Genomic DNA, 27,779 nt, shown 5'->3' with positions numbered 1-27,779 from the left:
GTAGGAAACACTGGAATCAGTGACAGTGTCCATCTGGGATGGTTCCATGTTGAAGGGCGTGGGGCAGGATCCCCTTGGGAAGCTCTCTGCCTGTGCCTGTGTGCACATCCCTCTGTTGCCGGCAGTACTGAGGTGAGTGGTTGGCTCTCCCCGAGGTTTGCAGTCAGCCTGGAGAGCAGGAGTTGTGCTGAGAGCAAAGTGCCTCCTGTGGGCCAGGGGCGAGGCTGCTGGTGGCTGCTGCACGGGGCCATTTCTCTCAGGTGATGGATTAGAGGTCTGTGATATCCCACAGCCTCCTGTCTGATTCTGTGCTGATTGGGTTCTCTCCTGTGCCTGGCTTTGGCTTCTGCGATTTAGCTCTCATTCCTCATTACGTGCACAGACCAAAATGAATCAAAACCCTCTTGAAAATCTGACATTGCAGCCCTTTACAATTTGGATGACATGGAGAGTCTGTTTCTCCTATTTATGACTAATCAGAGGTTTCATATGTGCCACCCCGTGCTCTCATCAGTTCAAGATGCAGAAATCAGCCCCTTTCTTTTACCATTGCATCCTTCTTTGTCTCTGAAGATCTCCATTAAAATCTTACTGTAATACTCAATCTGCATTTTTCCCAGTTTTCAGATCCATGGATGCACTGCAATAACACACTTACACTTGTTTTGTGAGGAGGGCTTACTGCAAGTATTTTATTTCATTTTAAGGATTTCTTCCCTCATTTTTTCCACAATTGAGACCATTCCCAGGAGTCATTGCCTGTGCCATCCCTGCACCCCTCCCAGCAGGCAGCACCCTGGTGCATCCCTCTCCAGACATTTTCCCTCTGATCCAGGCAATTTGTGCTCAGACTTGGATGGAATATGGGTTTTTTGTGTTCGCATATGAACATCTGCTTCAAATTCCCAAGCCAAGAAAGACAAGAAGCAAATTAAACTATTTGTTCTTCTTTCTGTCTCTTTAATATCAAAGTCATTCCTTACATGCTCCTTAAGCTTCCACTTTTGATCAGGAGATATTAAAAATGGATCTAAACAACTCACATCTTAATCATATTCCTTTGTGAGCAGGGTAAGAGTGAGGGGAGCAGGGGAGAGAAGCCAAAGCTGCTTTGCTGCTCGTGCTCAGTAACCAACCAGCATCCAGCCCTGAATTCCCTGCCCTGAGCAGAGCACGAGGCCTCTGGAGCATCCTGCAGCTCCAAACCCATCTCTGCCTGCGCCGGAGCAGCCTGGGAACAATTCCCTGCCGCTCTCTGGTGTGTGCTGGAGACCTGGAAAAGGGAGTTGGGAGGATGACTCAGACGTTCCTTCTTCCCCCTGGGCTTTCTTGCAGTGCCAGCCCAGCAGCCAAGTCGCTCTTCTGGGTGCCTCGGTTGCAAGTTCTCAAAAATCTCTTTAAGAAAATTCTATGAAATGTCTTTTAAGAAAAACCAAAGAGAAACTTGAATGTTTTCACAATCCTGTGCAGATTTTGGAAAAGATGTCATTCACTTCAGGAGGAAAACCAATAAGTTATGGTGCTATTTGGATGCAATAAATGAAAAATCAAAAGAATAAAATAAGGTTTAGCATTTTACAAGAAATTGTTCATTCTACACAAACCTGATTTCATTCTGTGATGAAATCACAGATTTAGTTGCAAGTTCTATTAGAGTAGCTGTGCAAATAAAATAAATTTTTTTGACATGTTTGATTCAGTACTGAAGGATATTCTGATTAAAAAATCAGCAGTATACAATTATCAACAACATGTATTAATAATTGAATAAAACCTAAATGACAGATCTCAAAAAGCAGCTGTCAATGTGGAATAAACATCAAATGTATTTCTGGTGGGTTTCTGCTATTTCACTTACTCCTATAAATATTTACATTACTGATATAGGAGTAAATATGGAATCACTGCAGCAAAAAATTGTGAATGACAGAAGAACTAGCAGAGTGGTGAGTGCTGATGGGCACAGTGTTCACACAGAGCCATCTAAACCAGCTGACAAATTATTTTAGCATTTCTAGAGGAAGGCTGAAATTTATCTCCCTATTATTGACATCCCTGCCCATGGCAGGGGTTGGAATGAGACTGTTTAAGGTCCCTGTGAACCCAAACCATTCTGTCCTTTCCAGCCCAAGCCTTTCTATATTTTTTGGGATTTTCTTATTCCCTTCAGGGAGTTGTGCTTGTTTCTGTGGGCAGTGAAGGCTCTGGGCACCGAGAGATCTGCATGGCAGTCAGGAGATGCCAGTTTGCCAAGGAAACGGGAGCTTTGTCCTTGGGCCCGGTGATTTTGTGGCCCAAGGCTGACTGAAATTCCACATCCCGGTACCCAGCGCTCCCGCCCTGCGGGCTGTGCCCACGGCCCAGCGGGCCCTGCCCCGCTCCCCGGAGCTCTCTGTCCCGCTGCAGCCGAGCTAACGCGGCCGGGGCGGCAGAGGAGGATGGTGAGGCAGAGGAGGATGGTGAGGCAGAGGAGGATGGTGAGAGCCGCGCTCCCGCAGCTGCTGCCTCTCCCTGCCAGCCCCTCACCGCTGGCTGAGACGGCAGCAGCAACAAACGCGATCCCTTTGCTGCTGATGAGGTAGCTCAGAGGTGAGGGGGCAGCATCAGAGGAGCCTCGAATGCTTGCAGACCCCAGAAGTGCAGAAGGGAGCCCTGGATTATTTCCAGAAATAAAAAGAGTTGGCACCTCATTTCCATGTGTCTGAATTCAGCTCAGTGTTTCAGTTTTAACAGAGAGTCAGCTTAGGTCAGTTGCAAGATTTTGATTTATTTAGTCAGGTTTATATTGGGCTTTACAGTCCTGCCTGCCACAAACCCTTCCCTTTCCCTGTGGCTTAAGGACACAGAGTAATGGAGACCTTCATTCTTCAGGGAGACATGTAACTATGAGGATTTTTTATACTTCTTGTGCCAGCTCAAACTTTATGGATAAGTTAAGAGCTGCTCTTCCTTGTGCTCTCAGTTGGCCATCTGTCACTGACACTAAAAACCCTTGGAACAGGAATATTACAAAGCTTTGGGAGAGATCTCACCATGCCCTTAAAGGGGTGTGAGGTTTAGTGGGCAGCTGTAGAAACGGCTTTGCTTTATGGACTTCACACGCTATAAAAAGGCAACTCACTACCCACAGTCTTAATTGGAGTGCTCTGGACTCTTAAGGGGGATCTGGGAGCTTTGTCCATGCCAGACAGAAATCAGCCAGTGTGACTCTTATCTAGGAGGCAATTTTGGGAATAAAGTCTCTCAATTTGGACATTGTGTTCCAAAAACATCTACTTGCAGTAAAATATCAAAACAAGACATTTCGAGTCTCACACACAGCTCATACCTTTTCAGAATAGTGCAGATCTGGGAGTCTTTGAGCTCCCACAGGAGTTAAATAATGATATTTATAATCATTTGTAAAGCCATTCCCTTGGAGGAGTGACAGGAATGAGCCTCACATCTCTTACAGCACAAACTTCCTAAGTGAGGAATGAAGGAAGTTCACATCTTCTCATGATTTATACCCTGATTTCTGGTTCCAGAGTCACTTTGCTGTAGTTTGCCAGCCAGGGGATCGTGACAGCAGCTCTGGCCTCCTTTTTCTGAGGACTCTGTGGGCACCTAATGAATTCACTGTGAATCTCCCACTGTCTGTTTAAGGTTTGACTCTAAATGGCAAGATCAGTCTTTGTCTCTCCTTCTACTGAGGGAGCTTAAAGCAAAGTTCCCTGAACAGTGAGGACTAAAATAGCTGAACACAGCAAAGAAACCTTTCTCAGTGAGCTGTCTGACATCCATCCCCTCTTCACAGCTACTCTGCTGGTCAATAATACCTCCTTGAGCCCAGAAACCAACCTGCCAGACAGCTTCATCCTTACACCCCCTCCATCCCACGTTGCCTTTTGGCTTTGAATTGCTGTGGTTCCAGCCAGTCTCTCCTTCCTCTAATAGGCAGACATGGAGTTGTCATCTAGAAAAACAGGAGTTACAGGGAAAACCTGCATCTCTGAGCCACACAAACCCATCCAAATATTCCCAAGCTCATCCACTTCCAGTGCTAATGAGCTGCTGTGTCACCTCATGGGTACAACATCATCCTATAACATGGGGAGAAGAACCTGCTTCAGCCCAGGCAAGGCCCTGGGAGCAGGCAGGCAGGAGGAGCTGCTCAGCCCGTGGGCCACAGCAAGGCTGCAGAGGCTGCAGTTCCACCTTGCCTTGTAATACGGTAAGATTTATTTTCAGATCTTATCAGCAATTCACTGTGGGCTGTTCTCTGCTGAGCAAAATGCATCCATCAATCTCCTGGCATGGCCACATTCCAGCCTCCACCGAGGTGACAGTTCAGTTGTGCTAATGATCAGCTCACATCCACATCCGCATTCCCCCTTGGTCTGATTCTTCTTCTCTTATGATAATTTAATTGATTGAGCACACTGGCTTCTAGTCAAGAAGCTCTTCTCAGCTTAACTCTCAGTTTAAAAAAATCACTGCTCAACATCTCTATAATTAGAGTTAGTTGCTAAACCCTGTATCCAGGTGATTACTGGTATATGAGAGGGACATATCTTGAACTGATCAAATCAGGGATTTAAGCAAAATGCCCTTGATCCATGTTTCATTTGTTCATGTCTTCTACTTTGGGTATTTTTCCCCTTTTTTGGTGTTAAATATAGCTGGGTTAGGAAGGTTCATGTAGAATCAGGACAGTTAGGGGTAATTTTTTATTCATATCCCTGTTATTGTTTGGGGAAGCTCAGTAGGGTTCATTAATATTGCATTTCCAATGAAAAGGCACTCAAAAGCCAAACAGTTCAATTATATTCTGGAGCTGCAATGCGATACAAAAATGAGCAGTGCAGTGATGCTGGTGTGGCTTAAACCAACTGCTCCTGTCTGTAGTCAACAGCACCACTGCTCCCTTCATTCCACAGGGCAGCTGTTCCTCAATGCAAACCAAACCCAATGCTGTGATCTGAGGGCTTCATCTGGAGTTTTGTACTTGAGTCAGGGTCACTGAGAGGCTCAGGAAACAAAAGAAATCTTTGGAGTGACAGAGTTTAACTGATCCTATGTGCTGACCCTACTTCCATCAAGGTGTTTATTTGCAGGAAAGCTCCCAGTGCAGGGATGGAACTGCAGCTGCTGGGGTGGGAGAGAATGTGCCAAACTCCCTGTTCTGCTTTGCATTTGCTTGGTCCAATGGAAGCATCCAGAATGTGACCATCTGCATCCAGAACTACACAGAATTATGAAATATCTCTTCAGCCTGGAGGGGAGAAGGCTCTGGGGAGAAACCACTGAAGCCTTAAAGAGGGTTATAAAAAACAGGGAAAGTAACTTTTTACACTGATAGATGGTGATAGGACAAGGGAGACTGGTTTTAAACTAAAACTGAGAGATTTACATCAGGAGTTAGGAAGGAACTGTTCCCTGGGAGGGTGGGCAGGTCCTGGCACAGGTGCCCATCCCTGAAGTGTCCAAGGCCAGGTTGGGCACTGGGGCTTGGAGCACCCCGGGATAGAAGAAGGTGTCTCTGCCCATGGCAGGGCGTGGAATGGGATGATCTTCAAGCTCCCTTCCAACCCAAAGCATTTGTGATTCTGTGATTATCCCCTACTTCTCTGAAAGAGAGAGTGAGAACTTGTCACTGATTCCAGTGAAAGTGAGATCATGCTTTATATCCAGAGGCCTCTGATTTTCTTGATGCAATGGGATCTGGATGCTCAAAATGATGATATATAAAAATTTAATGTTTTGGAAGTTTTATTATTTTTCTTTATAGGAAACACCAAAGTAAAATTTGATTTTTGCTGGATTTATGGCTTGATCACTCACCCTATTAAGAGTAATGATTGCACTCTCTGACCTTGTAGGGCACCAGCTATGAAATTTGAGATGATGGCCCAAACATTTTTGCAATACAACTCTTGGCTAGTGCATGACAGGCTATTGACTGAAATACTGTCAATGCACAAATGAGATTATAACCAGAGAAGGTCTTGATTGCTTTGGTCTGTTATTCAATACCCTCTTCTCTTCCAAGCAGCTGCTTGGCATTTTTTTCAGGCTAACGTAGACCTTCCCTCCCTGACAAATGACACGAGCTGATTGTATAGACAGACTCTTTGCTGCAGCTTTTTGATCTGCAGAAGACTCATCTCCAGCAGGACTCTTGGTGTCTGCACTGCCCGCTCCTGGGCTCTGTCAGAGGCTCCCTGAGCCTGCTGGCTCGCAGGAGCTCTGATGTGGCAGTGATGGAGAGAGGGGGCAGCCTCAGGTCCTGCTGGGGCAGCGTTCCATGGCTGCAGCGCTCGGCTTTCATTTCAGTTAAATGAGCAGAATTGCTTCACTTCCCCCCTAGGTATAACAATTATTAAGAATTTATATTGCTATTCATGCTGTATAATAATGAACAAAAACTGGGTTTGCACTCTTAACCTTTGCTGTTAGGTAGAAATGGAGAAGCAGCAACAGTGACTCTTATGAGACCAGATGTATCTGCACCATCACACTCACTGCCTCCTTTTACACTTTGGGAGACAGAGAGTTTGTGCTGTATCATCTTTGGATGTCCTCACTGTAAAAAATAACCAGTTAATGCCTTTTTTACTTTCTTCCGTATGTTTCCAAAATAAATCTATTCATCACTTAAACAAACCCACCTAGCATTTCTCATGGATTCTGATTTTTCAGTTAAATATTGTTTGTATTTAAATATAAATATTGTTCAAAATGTAGCATTAATATTTTGCCTACTGACAAGCAGTTCTGTATCTTATTAAAATTTAAACAGCCATTATGTACATGAAAGTTTTTTTGTTGTAGTTTGCAAGGTGCTATAACAATAATTACCCGAGTGCATCAATCATTTTTCATTGCCCCATTTGTATCATGGGGATAAGTAGCTCCAATTAAAATCCCATTTTACATAAATAGATATGGTTTGAATCAAACCCCAGTCTGTTTCCACTTCTGAAACGCTGGCCATAGGATATCTTTTTCATTATGCAAAATGTATGATGTGTACTGCTTATCTTTTTGTGCTTAAAAAGGCGTAAGTCTGCAGGCAGACATGCCTTAGTGCAGGTTTGGCAGGGAACAAATAATTGTTACTGTAATTATCTATCAATTTCACTGTTCCAAATATTTTAGCCAAAAAGCTAACTAGTATAATCACATGTTTATTCCTGACACATTATAGTTTGAGTAAGCAGTACTGAAAATGTTTAATATGAATTAACAGCTTCAGGAAAAATTATAATTTTTCTATTACTAGTGATTTCCCCTCCACCACGGCAGCTTTTTCTGCTAAATGTGCTCATATTGTCAGTTATTGTGGAAAACCAAATGAGGGGAAACGTGGGGAATTATCTTCTGCTCCACTGTGATTTATTCTGCAAGGAAACAAATCAGACTTTCCCATTCCCACCTCAGCCAGAGGCTGCTTCCATGCCAGGCTGCAGAGGAATGCTCTGCCCTGTGCTCCCTCTGGGAATGCTGGGGTGGCCCTGCCTGCCCAGGCTGAGGCAGAACCATCCACCTTGGCTTTTCTTACCCCCCTCTGCTTTGGCTTTCAGATCTCATCATTTTTCCTTCCAAACCTGGGAACATCTTGGCTCCAGAGGGTCAGTGCAAACCCACCTGTTCCTGCAAAGCCTTTAAACACTTTCAAAGTTGGAATGTTCAAATTGCAAATGGATCAGAATTCTCTGTGCTGCTCCAAGGGGCTTTTAATATAATTTCTGCAGAATCTGGAACTCGATGAGCAGAAAATTGCAGAAATTTCAGTGACTCCAGCAAAAGGGCTAAACAGCAGTTCAGGTCACACTGTGCCTTCTCTGTAAATTCCCTTTCTTTTCTCAGGCAGTGCTCTGCTCCTGGAGAAGCTGGGGGCAGCAGTGACATTTGAGAGAGCCCAGGCTGTACCAGGTGTGGATGGCCTGGACACTCTGCAGCCTCTGGGAGCTCCATCAGAGGGGAACATTCTACAAAAATGTGAGACTCAGGCTCAGAAATATCCTAAAGTCTTTATCCTGGATATTCAAGCATGTGCTGAAAGAGGCATTTTGGAGCTGTCCAAAATAAGGACAAATTAGGAACTTACACCAAATTATTTATCTCAGTTTTATAAGGACTTTTCTAACTGCTGCCTTTTTGCCTCAGAGCAGTGTCTCTCACCCTCACGTTCCTGCTGCTACGGCTGTGACTAAACCCCTTATTTGAGCCATACTGTAATCACCAGATTCCTGCTCTGGAGTGCTGAAGCAGTAGATAATGCCTGTGTTTTTATTTGTCAGGTCAGGAGCACCAATTCATAGCTCAGGGATCATCAGCACCGTGAGCTGACACCAGAGTCTGTCCAGCTGCTGTTTTCTTACAGTCACACAACAGAAAATCAATGGTGTCAGGAACACTGGGATAATTCTACTGTTACAATCAATACATGCTGATTAAACCAGTTGTGTCTGTTGGGTAAATTTGCTGCATCATAATTAGAATTATTAATTAAAAATAGGAAATCAATTGACACAAATTAAGCAAAAAAAGAAATTTGCTTTATTTCTTTGACACTCTCTCCAGAGGCCTCAATAACTGTGACAACAGGGACGTGACCGAGTGGCATTTGTCAGTTTTTTAATGCTGTCCTGAGTTTTAAAAATTGACTTATAAACCCTGCTAATGCAGCTCCCAGGAAATCAGACAGGAGATGTCTTGTGTGCAAGAAGCAGCTATTTATTTTATTACAGTCAGTCATTATTCCCTGCCTATCCAGGAGTAAAAAGCAGGAGTCATGTGCGTGGCACTGGGGAGGGGAAGCAGCTGGGAACGAAAGCCTTGGGGGGAGCAAGATGAACTCATCCCCTTCCCACGTTGTTTTCTGTTTTCAGATAACAAGGATAAACAAATTGATCATTTCTGTGCCGGTTCTAATGGGCTTCTCATTGCTCACTACTTCCTATAATGTGCTGGTGACCTTCATTATTTTCAGGGACACATTATGTGGGACACTGAGGCAGGGACAGCAGGAATTCATGTGCTCTTTCATTCAGCTCTTTATTTTCCTCTCTGTTTTGTGGGGGGGATTTTATGTAGTTAGGTTTTTGCCTTCTTTTAACATATCTCAGTTTTCTTTTCCTACATGCTCTTGTACTTGTTTCCTCCTACTCTTAGTGATTTCCCTTTTTCTGTCTAATACTTTCCATGCCTTGTTTTCCTCCCCCAGCTCTGCTTGCACACATGAGAGCAGGAAAGTACAGGATTCCTTTGGGTCTTCGTACTCCTGTGTTTTGCTCACCTACAGCCAAGTATTTTCTCTGAGCTTTCACACCTATGAAAGATGAGAGGGCAGAAAGGACAACTGGTTTGGGTAAATTGTGACTGGTCACTGCTGGTGCTGGTTAATATAATGTTCTTTTAGTAATCATTGGTGGTAAACTGGGACTGTGTTGTTCAGCCTGGGGAAGAGAAGGCTCCAGGAGACCTCAGAGTCCCTTCCAGGGCCTGGAGAGGGACAAGGGATGGAGGGACAGGACACAGGGAATGGCTCCCACTGGCACAGGGCAGGGCTGGATGGATATTGAGAAGGAGCTGTTCCCTGGCAGGGAGGGGCGGCCCCGGCACAGGGGGCACAGAGAAGCTGTGGATTCCTGGGAATGTCCGAGGCCAGGCTGGATGGGACTTGGAGCACCCTGGGACAGTGGAGGTGTCCCTGCTCATGGCCTGGGGATGGATGATCTTCAAGCTCCCTTCCAGCCCACAGCATTGCAGGAGTTTATGATCTCATTCATAAGGCTTTTCTAGTCCTAAACCTGTTTTTTAAGGTGTTTTACAATAACAGTATTTCACTGGCGTGTATTTCCAAGACCAGTCAAAAGTAAGAGCAAATAAAAACGTCTTTAGTTTAAAAGCCAGGACAGATTGAGTGGTTTGCACAAGAATCAGGAAAAGCAGAGTTGTTAAAAGTCCCAATTCCAAAGACTTATGGCCACGTCTCAGGCGGGCTCAGCAAGCTGCCAGTTTGGACCTCCCTGGCAATGGGGAACATATGGAAGCAGGAGGATCCATCCACTATAGCTGAGCACAACTGTTGAGTACCTTAAAATGAAGCTGTAAAACCTGGGCATCAATAAAAATCTTTACAGCACTCGTGTAAATAGTGTAGAATAAGGTGGATGTACTGGAGCAGTCAGAACCTGGGAGGGGAATTCTGGCAGCTCCGCTCGGGGTGAGCTGTGCTCCCAATGGGAAGTCATAAAGAGCCCCCACGAGGAAAATGGTCCCATAATTGAGACTTGAGAAAACAAGGACTTGGATGGACAGCTTCAAATCTTTTTTACTCAGATTCCACCTGGCAGTATTTTGTGGGCAGCAGCTCAGTGCTTTGTTGCCAGGACAAATCTGAGGATAAATCAGGTTATAAAGCTACACTGGGAAAAGGAGTGGTGTCCTGTGCTTTCCTTTCAATGGGCTGTGGATCAGGGTAATTAGAGTTTCAGCTTTATAACTCTTTGTCACGGCATTTGTCACATGTCAGGGCTGTGGCCCTGCTCCACCACGGGTCCTGTTGCCATAAGTGAGATGTAAACAGCCCTCAGTGGTTCCTCTGGAACTGCAGGGCAGGCAGGAGCGAGTGCAAGGGTATCTCTCAAGGTGTAGCCATGATGAGCTACAATTACTGTTTTTCCAGAAGCTTTGAAAATGGAATTAGTTAGCTTATGCATGAAAGTGCTTGTTGTTTCTTGGCAGTCAAGTGCTGTTTTGATTTTTAATGAAATTCACAGTATTTGCATTATGAGGTTATAATTATTTTTAAGTCCATGGGTCTAAGAATAAGCCTGAAGTCTTTTGGCTGATCCAAGGAAAAGTAACACTAGAAACCTGTGTTCACCTCTGACATGCTTAAAAACTTGAAAAAAATCTGTTATCACCTGTGAATTGTTGGTTGCAGAGCCCAGCTTTTAAAAATGTACAGAAACTGATACCAAAGTTGGAAAACTTGAATCCTTTCCCAGACTGCTGCTAGAAATTTGGCTTTAGCTCTTTCCACAGCTCCTCTTGCATTCCTAGGAAGGAGCAGGGACCAGGACATTGCTTTCAGCACTGACCAGTGGTGGCCAGAGCCAGCACAGCTGGGAATTCAGAGGATTTTTATGCAGTCCCTGAAGTGTTGCTGTGCTGCCTCCAGCTCCATTCAGCTGCCACCAAGGATTGTTCTGTGATCCCCTGACCTGCTGGGTTCAGGAATCACAGAGTTGTGAGATAGACTCTGGAAGGAGCTGATTGAATTGCCATGTTTACTGCAGCTTCTCAACAACTTCCTTGCTTTGCTAGCAAATTTAAAAGGTTAAAAATGCAGATTTTTAAAATTATGTGCACCTGTGTTCTCAAGTCTCAGTGGGAAGTCACCTTCTTCAGCTTTTAAGTGCACAGACCCAATAATTTCCACTACCTTGATCCTGATCCCCCAGTTTAATTTTGTGTGCCTTTCAAGAGTCGAGGATAATTCTTGCTTATAATGTTGCTTTCAATCTTCTTCCTCTCAGATCTGCCTAGGAATGAGTGAAATGAGTCAACAGTAGAGGTTTTTTTAAGCCTTCTTCAAGTTTTACACCAGCTCCCTGACAGAAAATGTTAGAATTCTTTTAGTTTGACAGAAAGTAAGGCTGTGCCAAACAGAGGAGTCTGCATAGATGGGAGTTGCAGAACAATTTCCCCCTTTCTCTGGCTGTGAGGTCTCTATAAGGGCAAGTCCTTCTGGTGCAATATGAACTTAATTCATTTACTTGTAACAATTTTAATTAACAAATACTTGAATAAACTCCAGCAGTCTCTGTCTGTGGAGTTTTACTGCCTTTTGGATCCCTTGCCTTGCAAAAATTCCAATTGTGCAACCCTGGCAATCAGCAGGGAAACAAAACCTACCAGGTCCCAGCACAGTCAATGGAAAATTTTGCAGCGAATATTGTGTGTGTAACTTGGGTTTGGTTTGTTAGAGAGCAAGTGAGGGAGAAGGTCTGGAAGAAACACTGTCAGGGTCAGTGGGGATGGAAGCAGATGGAGAGAAACAAACCTGGAGAATCCCAGATTTCCTTAGAGAGAGTGTGGAGCTGGGAGCTGGACACCAGGAGGGAGAATCCCAGCAGTGCCACTCGGTGTCCCAGCCCTGGCTGGGCCCTCCCCAGGGTGTTCAGGTCCTGCCCCAGCCACATCCCACTGCACTTTGCATCCCAGGGATGCTCCTTGTATCAACTTCCCACTTTTTAAACACTGCTTTGGATGAGAAACAGAAGAAATACTTTATTAATTAATCTCTGTATACATTAAAGAGTCATTTTTTATCTGTTTAATTCAGCACAGGACTATGAATGTAGTGAAAAAATGTACTACAAGGTACTTAGAGCATAAATTGACACTTTAGATCTTGGAGCTGTCCTATCTCAGTGCTATCACTTCCTTTCTGGGGAGTTTTGTAGTTTAATGTAATTTGACTGTCTCAGTTTCCCTTCTATGAAATGGTGATTAAATACATTTTGCAGGTCATAGATGGACCCTGAGAATTAATCAGTGTTTGCATGGGACTCTGGTGATGGAGGCAATTCTGTTAAATGTGAAAAACCACATTTACATACCCACAGATCCTACATGTTCTGATCTTATTGAACAGTTTAGAACCCAAAGAATTGCATTTTGTCACTTTTTTATTACACCAGCATACTTTGAATTTTCTTTAGTAATGTACTCTGAATAATTAATCACTCAACGAATAATTATCCATTCCAAATAAAACAACTTGATTACTAAGCCTGATGAGGAAAATCCAGTCAGGAAAGAACCCTTTCAAAAACAACAACATTCTGCAGATATCCTTAATATTTAAAGAGTGAGCTATATTTAGTAATTCTTCTGAAGCAGGGGGAGAGGAGCGGATGCTAATTTCCTGTGTCATCAGATTTGTGCATGTGTGTCAGCAGCATTCCTAAATCACCACCCACCACACAGCCACCATCCCACAGGCATCAGGAACATCAGCATTTCCCTGGCTGCTTCCTCTTGTGGGCTCGTGCCTCCTTCTGCTCATTGATTGTTTAATCTTGGGGGGTTTGGTGTTTGCTCTGCCCTGAGGTTCTGCAGGGAGCAGGGCACCTTCCTTAGCTGAGGAAACAGCAAAGCTGTGGGATCAGTGTCATTTTCCAGATGGCACTCACTTAACCCACAGCGGCCAGCCCTTATCAGAGATGATTAGAGATGATGGAAAGAAATTCCCTGGCTGCAAAGGGCACTGGGGTGAGCCCGAGGTGCTGCTGATGGCACTGCAGCATGGCCAGGGACAATCTAGGTGATGGTCTCATCAGACAGCCTCTTTTTCCCTGTGATTTTTTAAGGTATTTCTCTGCTGCCACAAGGAGAATGTAGAGATCTGAGCCTTTAAGGGAGTCTGGCATTTGAAACCTTTAATGCACAGGTGCTGTGCTCTCTTCCAGCAAAATCCCATTCACTTCCCTGCTGCCATCCAGCCAGGAAGTCACGTGTGTCTGTTTTGCTTTTTCCTTGTCAGTGGCAATTGTCACTAAAAAGCAGAGAAATTCAATTAATTCAGGGGTGAAGCTGTTCCACAGTTCCTTGGGCTGCAGCTGAACCCCCAGAAGTGACACCCTGAGCCTGGGAAGTGGAGCTGCTCTGGGGATTGTCCGGGTGTCTGTGAGGCTGACCCATGGATAATGCTGCAGGCACAGCCAGGTTGTTTGTAAACAATGAGGAAAAAACATGTGGAGTGATGATTTGGTGTTTCTGCCTGCCTGACACTTGATGGCTTAATGCAGGAATCCACAATGGGAAACTGTTCCGAAAGCACCGGCTTCCATATGGCTGGGAGTTTGTCAAAACATTTCAGCTCACTACACCCCTAACTGATTGTGAGCATGAACAGTTTTGATCAGCCTGTTTTTCAGAATGTAAAACAGTTTAAGAATTGTCTGTTTTTAACATCATAACAAAAAAGTTTCACTTCCCAGTTTAGAGCAACTTCTGCTTTAGAAATTGGCATTAATTTACGCTTCTGTGAACAACATTGGAACATGTTGGGAAGTCAAAACAAAATATCAAGGTTTAGACATCCAGTCTCTCTAATTGATGAGACAAGACTTTCTCCTCCTGCCTGGCTCTCCAGAAGGAGACCCAGGCCCCACTGGTGGGCAGAGGAAGCTGAAGGGACCCAGGCAGAGGTGCCTGAATGTCCTGCCCAGCACTGGGAGCTGCTGCTTTGCTGCTGAGGCTGCTCTGCTCTCTCAGCATTTGCATCCTGAAGAAGTGCTGCAGGAGAGCTGCAGCCCTGGTGCAGTCTGAGGAGCTGCTCTAGGGACACTGGAAATTTTCTGGCATAAAGCTCTCCTGGTGCTGGGCTCTGTGTCCTCTGCCTTTCCCAGCACACCCAGGGACACTCAGGCTTTGGCTCCTGGTGTTTTGGCCATGCAGCATTTGTCTGCCTCATGATTATCTCTTTATTATAAACACATCTCACATCTCTCTGCCCAAGTGATGTGAAAAGAGAGTGTAATATTCTAATATTTCAGTATTTTTGCGCTTTTTTTTCCACCAGTAGTTTCAGACTTGCTATTTTCTATTGGTAAATATCAGAAAGGTTTGCAGAGGCTGTGCTGAGTCTCACAATGTGTTTGGATGAGTGAACGTTCCAGTTTTTCCTGGGTCACACAGGGCAAGACTTTTTTACAAAACTGTTTCTTTTTCTGTGCCTGAGAGGGACATTACTATTAATGGTTTATAAGAGAAAGGCAGCAGTGTATTTAAGATATCTTGAAGACATTAGGTAACATTAAAGAGCCATGTGAAGGTTCAAGTATGCCCAGAAGAAAAGAGAACAGCAAGTAGCTGGTGTAGATACCTGCACACAGCTTTTTGCAAGCCTTTGAACTGTTTTAGATATAAAAGACACCTCTTTTTCAAAGGCCACTGGGCTTTCTGCTGCTCTAATTCTCTCTGAATGTCTGTAAGTAACAGAATTCACACTAGAAAAGGTAAGATTTTTCCTAGATTCAGTTGCTGGGGCAGAACATCTTTAAGCTGATATTAAGTTGAAGAGCAGGGCACAGGTGACCCAGTGATAGGACAAGGGGAGGGGTTTTAAACTAAAAGAGGAGAGATTTTGCTTTGATGGTAGGAAGGAATTGTTCCCTGTGAGGGTGGGCAGGCCCTGGCACAGGTGCCCAGAGCAGCTGGGGCTGCCCCTGCATCCCTGGCAGTGCCCAAGGCCAGGCTGGCAGGGCTGGAGCAGCCTGGGACAGGGGAGGTGTCCCTGCCATGGCAGGGGGTGGAACGAGTTCTTTAAGGTCCCTTCCTACCCAAACCATCCCAGATTCTATGATTAGTCATTAGGAGGGAATTGTAGCAAAGAGACCAAGTGGTTCTTTTTACTCTCCAACAACACTATTGGAAATAAAAGCAAATACCACAATCCACAGTGTTTACTTTGTGTTTCAATATCAACACAATAAAATAAATTGCTTATTGACCATCTTAAAAATGACTGATGAGTCAGGGCTGTGAGTTATGTTATGCATGAAGGATGTGCTTATCCATCCCCCTGAAGGGGAAACTTTATGGTACAATTTGCAGCTGCTGAGGTGGATCCAGCATTTCTTCCATATCCATACCTTGATTTTCCCCAGTGCTCAGCCAATCCTGCTCAGCAAATCCAGGTCTCAATTCTGCTCCCTCTGCTGAGCAGCTGCAGGAGAAGGGACACATCCCTGCATGGGAAGGACAGGGAGAGGGAACATCCTCTCCCCCTTGTTGCAGTGACAAGAAGCTTTTCTCCTTTAAGCACTGCTGTAAGTGCAAATAAAGAGATATTGCCTATCTGGCAAAACATCAGCAGGGTGACCTTCAGCAAGGCTGGCTTTGTGCTCTGTGAAAAACAAGGAGCTGAGCACATCCCCAGAGCTTGGCTGGGCAGGGCTGGTCCTGCTGGGTCCCCTGCAGTCACACAGGCTGGAAAGGCGACCCCAGGGGTTGGATCAGTTGTTTTCCACACGCTGGATTCCCAGGTGGAGCAGGAAGTTGTCCTGGAGGAGGATGTGGCTGAAGGGCAGCCAGCCTGGGCAGCCACCTGCAGCTGGGTCTGCCTCAAACTGCATCCAAGTCAGCTGGAACTGCTGAACCCAGGGAGGGTTTGCTTCTGCTCCCACAACTGCCTTGCTCGTTTATTTAGATATTTAGAGCAGGAAGGAGCCCTTGTGGATATTGCTTGTGGCTTTTTCACACCAGGCACCGCTGTTGTGCCATCAGCTCCAAATCTCCAGGGTCAGAGGCCTCTCCACCCCTGAACCCCTCCAACACAAACTTCTTGAAGGCTGCAACTCCTCCCTGTCCCTGTCCTGCAGTGTTTTAGGCATATCCAGTGCATTTCTACCCCTTCTTGCAGGCAAAACTGATTTTACTTCTGTGCAGAGGCATTACCAGAAAATTTCATTACCCAGTCAATGAAAACATCTAAAGTCCATTACAGATGTTGAGAGAGAATGTTTTACCCAGTTGGAAGACTGAATTTGGAAGTAAGTTACTTGCAGATATTATTATTACAAGCCTGTCCTAGACAATAATAATGAAGTATTGATGGAAGTTTTGCCAGAGCAAAGACTGCTGGGTTTCATACAGAGGAAAGATAGTATCTTCATTTAGTTTTATTAGACTCTTGATACTCTGCCCATGTATTTTTTAATTCACCACAGTAAAATTCTAATTAAAGAACAGACTTTGCCTCCCATTAATATGACACTAAAAAAAAAAAAACCAACATTTTAAAGAATGCAGCATCTTCTCCACAAAAATTATAATAAGAAGACAAGCTGCCAGTGTTGTATAGAATGTTGTCGCTCCCTTATGAAGCGTTTCATGATTTTAAACTCCTTGTAAGATCCAGAGTGTCAGTAGAGTTAAAGGCTCATTAAACAGAGCAGTAATTTCTACAAAAAGAAATAGGAAATATTCTCAGGTTTTTTTAATGTTCTAATTTTCACTTCTTTTGAAGCGTCTGTCAAAATAACTCTTAGTAGAAATTCTGTAAGCGCCACACTTCAATATCTGTCAGGAGTAGAAGTTGTTCCTTCCTTTTTAGTGGTTCCAAAATATATTGAGTTCATTACAGGATTTGATGAGGCTGACATCCAAATACTTAACTTTTCTTTGACTTGGAGTGATTTTGTTTTCATTTATCCAAAAGACAAACCTCAGCTAGGTAACTGCTGTAAGCATTCTACAGAATACCAGAGGAATGTTCTTTAAACAAGAATTACTTTGGAAAGCAAATGTTTCCTCAGAGGATGCTAAATAAACTGCAGGGTCTCTAAAGTGCTGAGCCTGAGTTAGGTACCACATGTTAGAGAGTCAGTGACTAATGAGATCATCATCCAAGATTAAATCAGGGCCCAAATCAGCCACATGTTCTGTATCTGATTCCGAGCAGGAGCTTCAGGGAGAATCAGCAAAATCTTTCTTGAAGGATGAAAATCTGTTCTCGTGTCCTTAAGAAAGGGAAAAAAAAATAAACCTAAACACAAAATGAGGTTGATTTCTTCCTGTGAGTAATAATTTATTCATTTTGGGAAAAATCAGCTGATGTTTCCTCCCCAACTTTCCATTTCTACCTGATGAAGACTGATCCATAAACTGGGAGGATGAGACTGATTGCCAGTCCTGCCAGCCTCAGATTAACCCCAGGGGTTTTCCTTTTGGGTGGGTACACAAATGCATATTTACATATGCAAAATACATTCTCTGGGCAGTCTTAGAGCGGTAAACACTGAGACTGGCATTCTCTTCATTATAATTGTGTGAGCTGGGACTGAAAGTCTGGCTTTGGAGATAAAACGAATCCAGGATTGGAACCTTAAGGCTGCAAAGCTACAAGCTCAGAAGTCAGCAAGTGCCAGGGTATCCTGTGCTCACATAATTAAAGAAAATATCAATTCATAGGCTCAAGTACTGAATTACTGCTGTCCTTCCAACCTTTAATCTGACATTTTATTTTTGTGACACCAGCTCCATAAGTCAAATGTCTTATTTACATGGGATGCTCCCTGCTTGCCTTGGGGAACCAAATGAAAGCAAATGAAGAGTAAGACAAATCTCTTCAAGAGTGTCATCAGGCTGATGCTCAGGTGCTTCATCAGCAGGGACAGAGCCAAGCCCTGACACGTGGGTGATGGACTGAGAGCACAGGGCTGGCCCCTCCCTGTGGGCACTCACTGCACTGAGATGAAACAGCCACTGGCCCGTGGCTGCTCCTGGAAAGACTGAGAGAGGAGCCCTGCTGAGGCCCTGAAGTCTTTAATTTCAGATTGCTTTTCATACAGTCGGAATCTTCGAGGAAGGCAGGTAATGAGTTATCCAGGGGGGGCACTGAGGAGCTGCAAATTGCAGTTTTTATAGTTTGATTGAGTACAGGTGAATTTTCACTGGGGGCAGCTGAGCACTCCCCTGGGGGTGGGACAGTGGGAGGTGTCCCAGCTGGTGAAATAATGGAATTACAATGTCAGTCTCTAAGCATTTGGATCTCTGAGCATTTGGATGAACATTTTTGAAAATCTGGGTTATTTTGAGTGTTATTAACATGTGTTAGACATTCCAAGGTGATCAGTCTTTTGGGACAGAGGTTTTTGGGTTGGAATCAAGCAGATCAGCAGGTGATGTGTCAGTGACCTGGCTCATGCCTTCAGCACTGTGTTGGTGTCACTTGAGGGGCTCAGCTCTGCTCAGAGCCAGCACAAAGTGCTGGGAGGGGTCATTGTAGGGGAGTTCCCTCTTCATGGACCTTGTTCCAAACCTATTGCTTGGCTTCTGTTTGCAAAGGTGTTGAACTGTCCCAAAAGGAGTCATGTTTGTGCAGGGAGCAGACCCAGCTCAACACAGGGCTGTAATTCTCCTGCTGAATAAAGTGCAGGGAATAAAAACTTAACTGATTATTTTAAATTGTCCTTCATTATATTCAGGTACATGCTTTAGCTTTTGGTGTTTCTTTGCCTGCTTTGCATTAGCTTGGTCAACCATCTGATTCCAAAACTGAATTAGACAAAAAAACCCCACCCAGAGCTAAATCCACATTTCACCTCAATTTGTATGCAGAGAATAATTTTACAACAGTACAGTTACATTAAGAGGAGAATCTAGTTCTAATTTCAAAGTAAATTCTAAAATAATCTCTCTTAAACCATGTCCTCCTAGATTTAATAAGTTAATTTTATTTCCTGTTTGCATTTTTAAGGGCTAGTATCTCATTTAAACATTACAAACTGAATTTGGAAATATTCCAGAATATTGATTATTGAAAATGAGCATGTTCTGTGCTTTAGCAAATTTGTAAAAAGCTGCTTTAAAGTGTGGATTAATTGAAGTTCCCCATCAGCCCAATATTGTCCTGAGTCCTTGGGAAATCAGACACTGGGTTTTTCAGCTGTGCCTTTTTCAGGATGTTTGTGAACATCCCACTGACTTTGCAGACCTGCAATACAGAGCTGGCCCTGGCTATAAAAGAGCCACAGGGAGGCTGATGCTGAGAGCAGAATAAACTCAGACCTTGAGACCACAGGTAGTGGTGCTGCTGTGATAGAAGATTCTGTTTTCATGTGAATGGTGTGTGTGCAGTGATGGAAAAGCTCTGGAATTGCACTTTTGACTCTCTCTCATTGGGATAAGTCACTCCATAAATGTCACCCCTTCCTTGGGAGTCCTTTTATTCATCTGTTACCTTTTCAAACTCCTGTGTTTGCTTCATTGTGTCTGACTTGTGCTGCTGCACCGGGTGCTGGGTGTCCCTGCTGACCCAGAGCTCAGCAATTCCCTGCTCAGCCCTGCAGGGATGAGCAGCCCTTGGGGGCTCAGCAGCACCTCCCCTGTGTCCCCATTGTGTGTTTGCCAGGACAGGATGCCGTGCACAGCCACAGCAGGGACATTTCTGCACTGCAGGAGTGGTTAATCCCTGGAACAGGCTCCCCAGGGAAGTGGTGCAGTCACCATCCCTGGAAGGGCTCAGAAACAAGCAGGTGTGGCCCTTCATGGTGTGATTTAGTAGGCATGGGGGCGTTCAGTTGAAAGTTGGACTTGGTGATCTTGGAGGTCTTTTCCAACCTTAAGGATTTTAGGATTTGATGATTCTATTTGCAGAGCCTGCAGGAATTAGCCCTCACTTCAGGAAGGAATTGAGGTTTCAGTGTGGGAGTGGCAATAGGAGGAAAACCCTGGGTGCTGCTCTGAGCAGTCTCCTCTGAGGAGAGAATCCCTCTCCTGTCACAGCCCCCTGTGCACACCAGTGGGATTGTGCTTGGGCACCCAGCTCCATCCCTCACAGAGCCACATTCATTTTTACTGGTGACAGCTCATCTCCAGCCACATTTCCAAAGGTGAAAAAGTGAGGAAGTTAGCACGTTTGCCAGGGAATGTGGCACGTACCTGAAATATGGCAGCTCCCTTCAATGTAGCATCTCCCGGGAGAACAGGGGCTGCTTCAGCCTCATCCCTCACGGTATTGACATCCCCACATGCAGCTAAGGGGACCATTTGTACCTCCCTGACATCACCTCTCTCAGGTTGCCTTCCTTATTGATGGTCTGGTTAAAGTCTCTGTATCATTTTGACATTTTTAATGGCATCTGCATTTACAGCAGAGCGCTCGTGTGAGCTTTAATCAGCTCTCTGTTCACACGTTGTTGCTGTTATTATTTATCTCTATTACAGTAACTCACTGAGGCAATCAACAAGAACAGGATCAGACTGTGCTAGGCTGGGGCTGAGGTTTAAAATGGTCTCTCCTTGTCCACGGGAGACTTTGCTGATGATCCCAAAGTGCAGCAGGGTCCCGTGGCTCTGCACCTGCTCTGCTCTCTGTCCCAGAACCTGGAGTCACTGTCACACACCAGCCAGGATTTGCTACCCTCATATGTAGAGAAAAAATTCCTTTTGGTTGCTGAAGTCTTTTGTTTCTTCTGTTTTATAATTCTCTACCAAGAGCTACTGGATCCCAGTCCTGTAGCCGGTTACACACTCAATTACTCTCACACCTGAGCAAGCCTGCTGAGCTCAGTGGAGCTAATTGTATGAATAAGTACTTGGATTTCAGCTTATCATCCCTGTATCTACCTTGCTAAAGAAGAAGTGTCCACAGTGCAGATCTCAGAGTTATCATTATATCATTATATAAATATCACACCATGTTCCAATGAAATGACTCCACAGTCACTGGAGTCACTGCAATGTGGGACTTAGAGGAAAGGGGAACAAAAAGCAACAGCAACTGATAAACTTTGAGCAGCAAAGATCTTATTTTCATGTGAGGTTACTGCAGTGCAAAAAATCAGGTGAGGATGAAATTTCATTTACCAAATTTTACACTGACATATTGCTAACGAATTTCACTCAATTCCCTTTGGTGAGATTGTGGGATAAAATTTGCTACAGGGAAGAAGCAAACGTGGCCAAATACTGCTTGTAAATAAGTGTTCAAACAGGAGGGACTCACAGAAAAGGAGCTGTGTTTGGTGCAGGCACTGTACAGTTGAAACAAGATGCTTGAACTAATGATGGGAAATGGTTTTCCCTTCCTACAAATGGTTTTCTTCTTCCTTCACTTCCTTTCAAAGTGAAAAACACAAACCCAGCAGACAAATCAGATGCTTGGAGCACCCACCTGAGACATGAAAGAGCAAGGATAGAATAATATCTTGTAATGAGTGTTATTTATTCATATTAGGGGAATTAATTGCAACTGGAGCTGTATCAGCTCAGAAGAAGCCACAGTCTGCAGCTGGGGCTCTGATGTGAGGTGTGGGAAGGCAGGAATCAATCCCCAGAGCACACAGGGTGCAGTTTGATCCCTGAACTCCACTTTCCTGTGCTGAGGAACATCAGCTGTGCTTGTGTGGTTCAGGTTTGTGTCCTTTATGGAGGTGCAGAGCTGCATCCATAAAGGTGTTGATGCTCAAGTTGTGCAGAAAACAAATCAGTGTTTCTGGAATGGAAATTGCTGGGGATCTCCAGCAGCTCCAGCAGCTTTGCTCCCTGCCCCAGAAGGCTCACACAGCCTTAGCAAGTGTCTCTGTGAAATAAAGATAGATCATCTCTTCCCACAGATTCTCAGTAATAATTTAAGTCTTATAAAGAGTAAGATTTTGTTTGTTTGGCTCCCAGTGGTGTTAGAGAGGAGCTCTCATCCCTGTGTACAGCTGGGGGGAAGTGAGGCAAAGCAATAAAGGATCCAGGATGAGGCAGGAGTGGGATCGTGCACAGGGGGACGTGGTGTGCTCTGCTCCCTGCAGGACATGCAACCTCTGCCCTGCATCCCCCAACACCCTGCAGATCTTTTGGAGACCTTGGAATTGTCCTCTGGGGGTTTATTTCTGTTTTTAACACTTGCTCAAGAAACACGAATTTGTAAACTGGCAATCAGCAGTGCAAATTAACTAAGTGCTGTCTTCTTTTTCGGCTGCATATCCTCACACTGACCAGTGAATATTCTCCTTCTCAAAATGAGGGATAATAAATAAAAAATATTGCCAAAAATATTGGATAGAAACAGTTTTTCAGTATGAGTTTATAGCCAAGTACTGTAGAAGGAGAGGGCTATGTAATTTCTAGGACAAAAGCACCGGGCTTAAGTGAGCTTTACATTTACCTCACTAATCCTGGAAACAGATCCAGGGCTGAGAAGCAGCCTGTGTCACCTGGGATTAGTTTCCATGTTTGCAAATAAAAGAGTTTGTGAAGACAGCCCTGTTGCTGGGATTCCACCCTCCTCTCCTGCCTGGCACTGGGATTTACACCACTCACAGGAGGGTTGGTCTGAAATTGAACCCAGCTCTGAGCACAGCCAGCTGTGCCTGGACAGCCATCAGGAGCTGTGTCCTTCCTTCCCAGTAGCCTGGTCTGAATAGGAGGAGGATTTTCTTCATCCTTTCTACAGCTGTGGTGAAAGGCTGCTAAGTGGAGGGTAGGGCTGCTGAAGAAATCCTTGTTTTCCTGCAGACATTTGCTGAGGAAACGTGGACTTCAGGTGTCTGCTTGAGCTCTGTTCAGTGCACGCAGCTCAAAGAGGTTGTACAGGTGCTGTTTCAGGAGAAAATCAGGAGAAACTGTTCCTGTAGGGCTGACTAACCTTTCCCATCCTCCACATGCTCTTCCAAAGAGAAGGGATCAGGCAGGATTGTCACATGGGGGTGCTCCCTGTGCCTCCTCTGCATGTCCGTGGCCAGATGGTTTGGGGTCCTGCTGTGTTACTGTTATTACCACAGGAATTACCTGATAGATTCACTCCATACCCTCATCCCTGAGCCTGGGCAGCCTCAGGATGTCCCGTCTCCAGTGTTATTTTATTTCCTCCCATCTACTTAGTCCAGACAACAAAAGTAAATAAAAAAATAAATAAATCAGAGAACAACACCAAGGAGAAAGCTTTCTTTAGATTATCTTGTATGTTATCTTATGGGAACATAACAAAGAAACAATATTTGATGACATTATTAAATCGACAGCATTTGCTTGGCAGCACCACCTGCCCTTAAGTGCAGTGCAGGCAGGATGGGACCCTCTGCATCCAATTCCACTATAAATTCATTCCTTCCAGCAATCTAAGAGCACTAAGAAACAGGATATTAAAAGATTTCAGGCCTGATCCAATAAGGTGTTAAACAAGTCCTCAACTTTAGGTATAACAGTGGTGCCATTGTGTCCTTGCACCCTAAAGCTGGGTCTGGGGGAGAAGATGCTGAACCTGGGTCTGGGTGGGGGGAAGATGCTGAATCTGGGATTGGGAGGAGGATGCTGAAGCTGGGTCTGGTGGGGATGCTGAAGCTTGGTCTGGGTGGGGATGCTGAATCTGGGATTGGGAGGAAGATGCTGAAGCTGGGTCTGGTGGGGATGCTGAAGCTGGAGCAGGGTGGGGATGCTGAAGCTGGAGCAGGGCGGGGATGCTGAAGCTGGGTCTGGTAGGGATGCTGAAGCTGGGTCTGGTGGGGATGCTGAAGCTGGGTCTGGGTGGGGATGCTGAAGCTGGGCCTGGGGGAGGATGCTGAAGCTGGGTTTGGGGGAGGATGCTGAAGCTGGGACAGGGCGGGCAGATGTTAAAGCCGGGTCGGGGGGGCAGTTTGGGAGCGGGGGTTCCTTTGGAAGGCTCTGGCCGAGGTGCACACGGGGCTGTGGGGTGAGGCAGCCCCGTGTGCCCTGCGGGTGACTCGGTGTGCGTTCGCAGGCTGTGACAGCGAGCACTGGGGGCCCCACTGCAGCAACCGCTGCCAGTGCCAGAACGAAGCGCTCTGCAACCCCATCACGGGCGCCTGCGTGTGCGCCGACGGCTTCCGCGGCTGGCGCTGCGAGGAGCTCTGCGAGCCGGGCACCTACGGCAAGGGCTGCCTCTTCCAGTGCCAGTGCCACCACGGCGCCACCTGCGACCACCAGACCGGAGAGTGCCACTGCGCGCCCGGGTACACCGGAGTGTTGTAAGTGCGGCAGGAGCGCCGCGACTGCCTTGGACTGGGTTGGGTTGGACGCGTTTAACGAGAGGAGTAGTTGGCTGAGTTTACACCCTGTTATACACTGGCCTTTGGAGAAATCATAGAAAGGGACTTCAGAGAGAATGGGTAAAGGGAACCTCTGTTCTTGCTGCTGGTTATACCTGTGTCCCTGAAGGCAGCCTTCAAAGAGACCTGGAGAGGGACTTAGGACAAGGGTGTGTAGTGATAGAACAAAGGGTGATAGCTTTAAACAGGGATAAATGGGATATTGGAAATGAATTGTTCCCTGTGAGGCTGGGCAGGCCCTGGCACAGGTGCCCAGAGAAGCTGTGGCTGCCCTGGAAGTGTCCAGGGCCAGGTTGGATGGGGCTTGGAGCATGCTGGGATAATGGAAGTTGTCCTGCCCATGGCAGGGAGTTGGATCTGGCTTCAATATCTCTTCCAACCCAAACCATCCTGGAGTTCTATGATTCCATGCTATTAAAATAAAATATAGTGCTAAAATGAGCTTAAAAATAATTTATATGTTCCAACTTGTGCAACAACTCTACCTGTTCCTAATTTCAGAATGTGAATACAATCCAAATTACAGTGTTTTGATAAGCAGTTGGACTCTCTCCTCATTAGCAGTCCAGTGCAGCATCAAATGGGACTTTTCCATCTCCAATTTATTTGACTTTCAATCTAACAGAGAAAGCATTGCTGTTAACTATATCAGCTTAGTATCTAGGGGGTAAATTTTAAGCGCAGAGAGCAGGGATTTAGCGGTGTGACTCCTATTAACTTTAACGAGAATCATGTAGCTAAATCCCCATCCACCACACGGAAAGTTTACCAGTAGGATTCACAAAATCTGCATATTAATTTTAGGACAGCAAGCAATAGTTTCTTATTTAAAATTGCCCACAGTGTAACATCAGTTCTCATTAGAGATCTTTCAGTAGCTTCAGAAGTAATTATGTTTTTCAGAATTATTTAAGGGGAAAAGAGAATTTAGTCACTGAATGTGGTGGGAGATCTATTGTAGGTGAGTTAATACTTTTGCAGTCTATTACTGTTTGTTGACCTGCATGAAGGGGAAGGTAAAAAATAAGGGCAGAGTTAACCCTCATAAATAAGTGATAGACCTTGTGAATATTTTATTTAGTACCTGATTTCTCCTAGACTTGTGACCTCAGTCGTGGAAGCACTCACTACTAAGGACTCCACTTACTCTTGGGAGTGCTCCCCTTGACATCAGGGGTCAGTTCCCAGCAGGGCCAGCCCCTGGTGTTGTAGGAACATCCTCATCAGAGGACAGTCAGCTGGGGGACAACATCCTGTGGTTTCAGAACCTCGATGCTGGAAGCTCCGATGTGCAGATGTAGGAGACCCTGGGTTTTGCAGGGATTACCCCCACTTTGCCCCCCACGAGTACTGAGAGAGACTCAATGAACTTAAATAGCCTTTAAATGATGTTGAGTCCTTGCCAGTCCATTATACACTGCAAATGTTAACATTCAGTAGTGACTGGAGGAATTTCAAGCATTTTAATCCCATCCTTTTATTCTGTTTGCAGCTTCTTTTATTGCCATGTCATATAATTCACATTGAAGGCTTCATCGTGCAACTCATATTTTCCTGGGCTGTTTTAATGGTTATGGGTTGTCCTGTGGAGATGGGTGGGATTTGGTGCATGCAGAAAGGTTACACACATGCATCAGCCTTACAGGGCTGGATCCATGGCACATAAACAACCCCAGCAGAAACAAAAGGAATCTCAGCTAATTGGCAGTGCCAGCTGAGCCTTACTGAGGGTTCATCATTTGCATGAGCACTCCCATGATGACCTGTGTTTGTGTTTTGCTCATTTGCTGTTCCCTGTAAGCTCTCTGAGCTCTGTTCTCTGTTCTCTCCCCAAAGCTGCGAGGAGCGCTGTCCCCCCGGCAGCCACGGCGCGCAGTGCGAGCTGCGCTGCCCCTGCCAGAACGGGGGCGTTTGTCACCACATCACTGGGGAGTGCTCCTGTCCTGCTGGATGGACGGTGGGTACTGCTGCTCCTCCCCTGGAGCTGTGTGTGCATTGTTCCTGGCTCAGCTGATGTGTGCCAGCCGGGCTCTGACAGTTCCCAAACTGGAACCACATGTGCTGGCTGTGCACAGCACCTGCCCAGACAGGCCACTGCTTTGGGACCTGCCACCTTCCCTGGAAGTGTCCAGAAACATGTGGGTGTGGCACCTGGGGACAGGGTTAGTGGTGGGCTTGGCAGTGCAGGGGGAATGGTGGGACTCGATCATCTTGGGAGGCTTTTCCAGCCTTGGTGGTTCTGAGATTCTCTGACTGGTAGGTGCCATCACAGAGTTTAAAAACAACAGCGTGCCACAAGACAAGAGAGCTGTCTGTGAGTTCCAGTTCCTTGGAATATTCCTGGCAGCCTTAGACAGTGCCCTCACACGGGACAGAAAGCTCAAAGGCCAGCTCAGCACTGTCAGAGGCACAAAGGGGAGGCCAGGGGGATCCGAGGCTCAGGCAGGAGCAGAGCCCAGGGCACAGTTCAGGGTCCTGTCCTTGCCCAGGCACCACTGCCATTGATTGCCAGAGATTTGCTTGTGTCAGGGCTTGCACTGCAGAGACAGCTGCCCTGACCTTTAATCCTCTGTGTCAGGAAAGCAATGCCAAGCATTTTCAAAGTCCTCAACTTTATCAATAATGTAATAATGAACTCTCTTGGGGCATGCCAAGTCTCACAGGCCTTCATCCCATTTAGCTGTACTAAACTTCCTGGCATTTTTCCTGTATCTGACAATTAGTCTCTTGGCAAAGTTGCTGGATTTTAAAGCATGCAAGTACTCTGAATTTTTTATTTTTACATGGAAGGCCCTGCAGATCATCACACAACTATGAATTCTGATGGGGACCCTCTACCTGTTCAAATATACAAAAGCTGAGAGAGATTTATGTTCCTTTCCATTTATACATCAACTGCTTTGAGTTCAAAAGCACCAGCTATGAGATGCTGCTGTACATCAGCAGCAATGTTCTGTAGGAGAACGTTGCTGTCCTTAATTTTTGGTGGAAAATATCCCTAACTAGAGAGCTGGAATCTCTCTAACACCACCCATCGTGGCAAGGGTGGTGATGAGGTTATTCCATTTCAAATGACAAAGGCAAAACTTGTCAGAAGTATGAACATGGCCCCTTGCCCTCACCTGGCAACCAGTGGTGGCAAAGAAAAAGCTCTTTCCTTGAGTGCTGGAGCATTTGGAAAACAATTCCCATATTTCTGAGGGCCTATCAGTC

The 27,779-nt window shown here is 45.4% G+C and overlaps 1 protein-coding gene across 8 annotated transcripts in view; it reads left to right on the top strand.

The window, feature by feature from the left end:
• MEGF11 (multiple EGF like domains 11) overlaps positions 1–27,779 on the top strand; it is a 254,262-nt gene that overhangs the window by 137,863 nt on the left and 88,620 nt on the right. For all 8 annotated transcript variants that reach the window (XM_064722279.1, XM_064722285.1, XM_064722280.1 and 5 more), the window contains 2 exons: positions 24,239–24,485; positions 26,403–26,523. In XM_064722279.1, the coding sequence (XP_064578349.1) occupies positions 24,239–24,485; positions 26,403–26,523 (368 nt within the window). The remainder of the gene's footprint in view (positions 1–24,238; positions 24,486–26,402; positions 26,524–27,779) is intronic.

This window comes from Zonotrichia leucophrys, chromosome 10 (genome assembly GCF_028769735.1).
Source record: "Zonotrichia leucophrys gambelii isolate GWCS_2022_RI chromosome 10, RI_Zleu_2.0, whole genome shotgun sequence".
NCBI lineage: Eukaryota > Metazoa > Chordata > Aves > Passeriformes > Passerellidae > Zonotrichia > Zonotrichia leucophrys.
This window is presented reverse-complemented; position numbering and strand designations above follow the sequence as displayed.